Below are 4,739 nucleotides of genomic sequence, written 5' to 3'. Positions count from 1 at the left end.
TTAAAAAGCCTTTTTCCAAAAGGTACATCTGGAAAAAGGGGGGTCGTCTTATATTCGGGCCAATACGGTATATTGTTACCAAATATTTCTATGTTGAATAAATGCTGTATTATTTATTTCTTTTTTTATTTATTCATTCATTCATTCATTTATTTTCTTTTTATTCATCAAAGAATCCTGAAAAAAAGTATCAGAGGTTTCAAAAAAGTATTAAACAGCACAACTGTTTCCAACATTAACAATAAATCAGAATATTAAAATGATTTCTGAAAGATCATGTGACACTGAAGACTGGAGCAATGGCTGATGAAAATTCAGCTTTGCATCACAAGAATAAATTATATTTTAAAGTATATTAAAATAGAAAACTGTTATTTTAAATTGTAATAACATTTCACAGTATTACTGTTTTTTTCTGTATTTATGATTAAAAAAAATGCAGCCTTGATGAGCATAAGAGACTTCTTTAAAAAAACATTAAAAACTAATCCCAAACTTTTGAAGAGTAGTGCAGTATATGCAAATAAAATAGTTCATTTTTAATTATATTATTTAATTAGAACTGTTATCAACACAACTGAGGTTAATTAAATATTTTATTAATTAAATATCTCTTTTTTTTTTAAATTGAGCTTGTTGCATTGCATTCTGAGATTGCATTCTCCACAAGACATACTTGCAAAAACTCCCTGGAATCTTAGGTCCAATTATACTGCCTTTCTGTGCTAAATGCTAGCCTAACGCTTGCAATGCCTTAAAATGTTACCTACATGGTCAGCCTACTAGGTTTTGGAACAGAGCACATGCATCTGTCTTTCAGATGTTGGTAGACTGTTGTCAGAGAGTAACAGACAAACAGCCATTAAACTAAAGACACTATAAAAACACACTGTAAAATGCATATCAGCTCTTCCACAGCTGACTGGATATGCAATTTTACACACTCACAGATGGCAATGTCTATTACCACATCTGTTTAAGACACTTTAAACCCCCTGCTGTGCAGGAAGTGGCATCACTCACCAGTTTGCGTTGGCACCATCCACAGACCCCGCATAGCGCCACCAGCCACACGACACACACCGTTAAACCCACCGATACCAGGAACACACTCAGAGACAAAGAACCTGTGGAGAGACAGGGGCTTAACATTAGAGCTGCCAAAGGTGATGCATTAACACTGCGTGCTGCTGGTCACTTTTCCTTAACACGTTTATTCCATTTGAGTAATGTCAATAGCTTATCAACATGCTAATTTCAAACTATATTGGAATCAACTGAGAGTGCAGGGTGCTATTTGTGTTGCTGTCTATAGAGCGTTCTAAATCAGTCACTGGTGAGGATCCATCTTGGTTTGTATGCTGCTTTAGACAGCAAGGCAGTTCACTAGAAACAAGCTCATATTTCAAAACAGCAAGGAAAATGTTTTAAATTTTTTAAGAAACGTCACGAGGCTGTTTCGACGCTTAAGGGGTCATTTAGCATTTCAAAGGGGGCACATATTTAACAGTTCATGCACAAATTTGTAACTAAATGAAATGCTGCTTAAATGGGTGGTTGTGTCATCTGAAGGACAAAGTGACTCACAGCTTTCTTAGGCATGCGTATCCAAAAAATCATACCAATTTATACCTTTGAACCTTGATAAAAACTAAAACTAAAAATTAAAAAAAAAAAAAAGCATGAGTGAAAGTCGAGGAATATTTCTAAAGAAACATGTTTTTAAAAAAAAATCTAAAATGTAAAAAATAAATTAATTAAACATTAATTTAAATGTTTAATATTTAATTTAATTTTAATATTTATATTGAAATAAATATGCCAAATAATTGCTTGTGAAAGATGGTCTCAAGTAGAATGTTTGATCATGCTTTATAATATAATATATAAAATTAAACTAAATTTAAAAAAAATTCTGAAGAAACATGCTTTATAATAAAAGAATATAAAGTATAAAAGATGAAAAAAAACAGCGTATGAATGATGAAGTACATAATGAAGAAACATGGTTTACAAATTAAATTTAAAAAGCTAAATCCTAAAAAAGCATGATTTAAAATAAAATAAAATAGAATAAAATAGAATAGAATAGAATAAAATCAAAATAAATAAAATAAAATAAAACATAAAAAATAAAAACATCTAAAATAAAAACCCTAAAGAAACATGCTTTATGATAAAATAAAACTAAACTATGCTAACAAATGTTTATTAGGCATGGGGGCACATCTAATTGATTATTTGATTAAGCTGACCTGTACTATACTCCCCTATTGGCATTTTTTAATTAGGCAAAGAAACTTTTTTGGAGGACAGGAATTGATTTAATTTCTCTGGTGCAGCAGTGAAGTGAGAGGGGGCGGTGAAATAAAACGCAGGCAGCTGCTCAGAAAAGTGATTCATTTTCACTGAGAGAGGCAGAACGGAGAGCAGCCGTGTAATCCAGTTAAACTGACTAAAACACATGTGAAATATAGAACAGTCTGGTCCAATATAAACGAACTGACCCCGCCGTGACTTTAGAGCCCATAAGAGTTCAGGTGAGGTCTGAGTCCCGGCACGTCCCTGAGACTTTCAGAGCCGAGGAGATTCCGGTGGGAGGTGAGGAGATGTACTGCTGAAGACCAGGAGAACAGAAAAGCTCTGAAATCAAGCAATCTCCGCCGCCTTTTTTTTTCCTTTTGAAACTGCTGTTTAGAAGCAGACTTGAAAAGTCTGAGGTTTGGAAGGGTAATACTTTAGATTTAAAAAAAAAAGTGAGAGAAAAATTGACAGTAATCCGGTAACTGAGAAGGCGAAGAAAAGAAGGAATAATATATATTGTGGAAAAAAGAAAAAGAACCGAAGAGATTCTGTCAGAAAGGGGGCGGAAGGGAGCAGGATAAATGATTTTATAATGCCTCTAAGAAATATAGAAATTACAGTGAGAGGAGATAAATGTGTGCGAGAGAGAGAGTGTGTGCTGAGGTTATGGGAATTTTTCTATCCTTTTATTTAATGTTATCAGCTTATTAGTCTTGTGAAGCCAGACGTCTGACTAACGGCATAAAGGCTGATTCATATGCCAGCTAAGAAGCGCCCACTTCAACAGGAAGAAACTGTCTGACTGACCTGTAAAAATCACTTTTGTAATTAGCGTTTATTTCTTGCTTTTACAGTTAAAACATCTAAACATTCATAAACAAGATACATTTACTGGAGAAGTTAAGTTGTGTAATTATTCATTTTGAACCAATTGCAAATATTTTTTCTTGTTATTAAGCATAAATCTAACAGAATTTATTGAGTTTCATTAAAAACTAGAAAACTATTTTCCATTTGGTAAGAAAAAATTTACTTATTTCAAGATTTATTCTATTAAAACAAGTAATATCTTCTAAGCTATTTTAAGCAAGTAAATGTGTCGTTTTTTTAGGTATTTTTATTAGAAAACTACCTACTGAAAAAAATAAACCAAAAAAAAAAATAGTATGAGTGCTAATTATAAAGAAACAGGCTTTGAACAATAAACAATAAAAATAAAATAGTCAAACAGTAAATAGCATGCATAGTAAAAATCCTAAAGAAATATGTTTTACAAAAAAAATATATATATTAAAATAATAATATAACAGATAAAATAAAATATTATATGGGTGATGAAGGTCTCAAGTAAAATCTGGAAGAAACATGCTTTATAAAAGAATATAAAGAATATAAAGTATAAAAAAATAAAATGTGTATGAGTATGAGTGATGAAGTACATGAAGAAAGATGGTTAAAAAAATACAATATTTAAAACATAATAATTATTAAAGCGTATGAGTAATAAAGGTCTCAAGTAAAATCCTAAAGAAACATGCTTTATAATAAAATAAGAAAAAAAAAACTGATATGATTTACAGTGTGATCTAGGGCTGCACGATTATTTGGGGTATCCAGTGGGGGCGGCAGTCATATTTCAGGGTGACCGTGCCACTCTTTATCACAACCCTGCTAAAAGTGCCAGTACGTGCGTTTATTGGTGCCCCTTCAGCTGGTGGCGCACTAGGCGACCGCCTAGCTCGCCTATGCCTAGAAACGGCCCTGCGAAAAAAAGAAAAAATGTGAATGGTATTATAATGTTATACTAAAACTAAAATGAAAACAATGGAAAAACCTTTAAGATAACGTAGAAAAGAAAGGCATCTTAAGCACGCAGAACATAAGTGGACTTTGAACGATTAATTGCTGCTTTGAACGATTACGTAATTGTGGCATCCATAATTGTAATCGCAATTAGAAATTCGATTAATTGTGCAGCCCTAACAATGAGCACTTTTTATGAAATTTGTGATTTGGGTAGCATTTTGCATTTTGTCTAAAATAAATCACACCACAAATGGAAAAATCTGTGGGCTAAAGATTACTTATTATTTCGAAATAATACTGCATTGGAAAAACAGCAGATATGTACTAGTGATGGTAGTGATCAGAATTTCATCTTTCTTCCTGTAGACATTTGCATTCACCTGTGGATGTCTTCACTTCACAAGACGAGAAGCCCCTTCTGCTCTAAAGTGTCTCTGAGGGGTGATATCTGAAAACCGCTCCCCACTGACTGCACCATTAGCAATTTTCAGTGGCGGCTCGTGGGTTTTAAAATAGAGGAGGCACACTAATTGTATTGGTCTGGGATCCCTGCCGATTATTATTATTATAATTTGCTTAACCACTTTAAAATGGCTTTTTGGTTGCTTTTAGTCAGAAAACGTAAAGAA

At 32.8% G+C, this 4,739-nt stretch overlaps 1 protein-coding gene across 1 annotated transcript in view; it reads right to left on the bottom strand.

The window, feature by feature from the left end:
• Positions 1–4,739, bottom strand: part of LOC107685201 (synaptotagmin-7-like) — a 162,281-nt gene that overhangs the window by 94,166 nt on the left and 63,376 nt on the right. Inside the window, exon 2 of the mRNA XM_016481715.1 lies at positions 1,024–1,127. Within this exon, the coding sequence (XP_016337201.1) occupies positions 1,024–1,127 (104 nt within the window). The remainder of the gene's footprint in view (positions 1–1,023; positions 1,128–4,739) is intronic.

The sequence above is a fragment of the Sinocyclocheilus anshuiensis genome, unplaced genomic scaffold (assembly GCF_001515605.1).
Source record: "Sinocyclocheilus anshuiensis isolate Anshui unplaced genomic scaffold, SAMN03320099.WGS_v1.1 scaffold333, whole genome shotgun sequence".
NCBI lineage: Eukaryota > Metazoa > Chordata > Actinopteri > Cypriniformes > Cyprinidae > Sinocyclocheilus > Sinocyclocheilus anshuiensis.
Note: the sequence above shows the minus strand (reverse complement) of the source record. Positions and strands in the feature narration are given on the sequence as shown.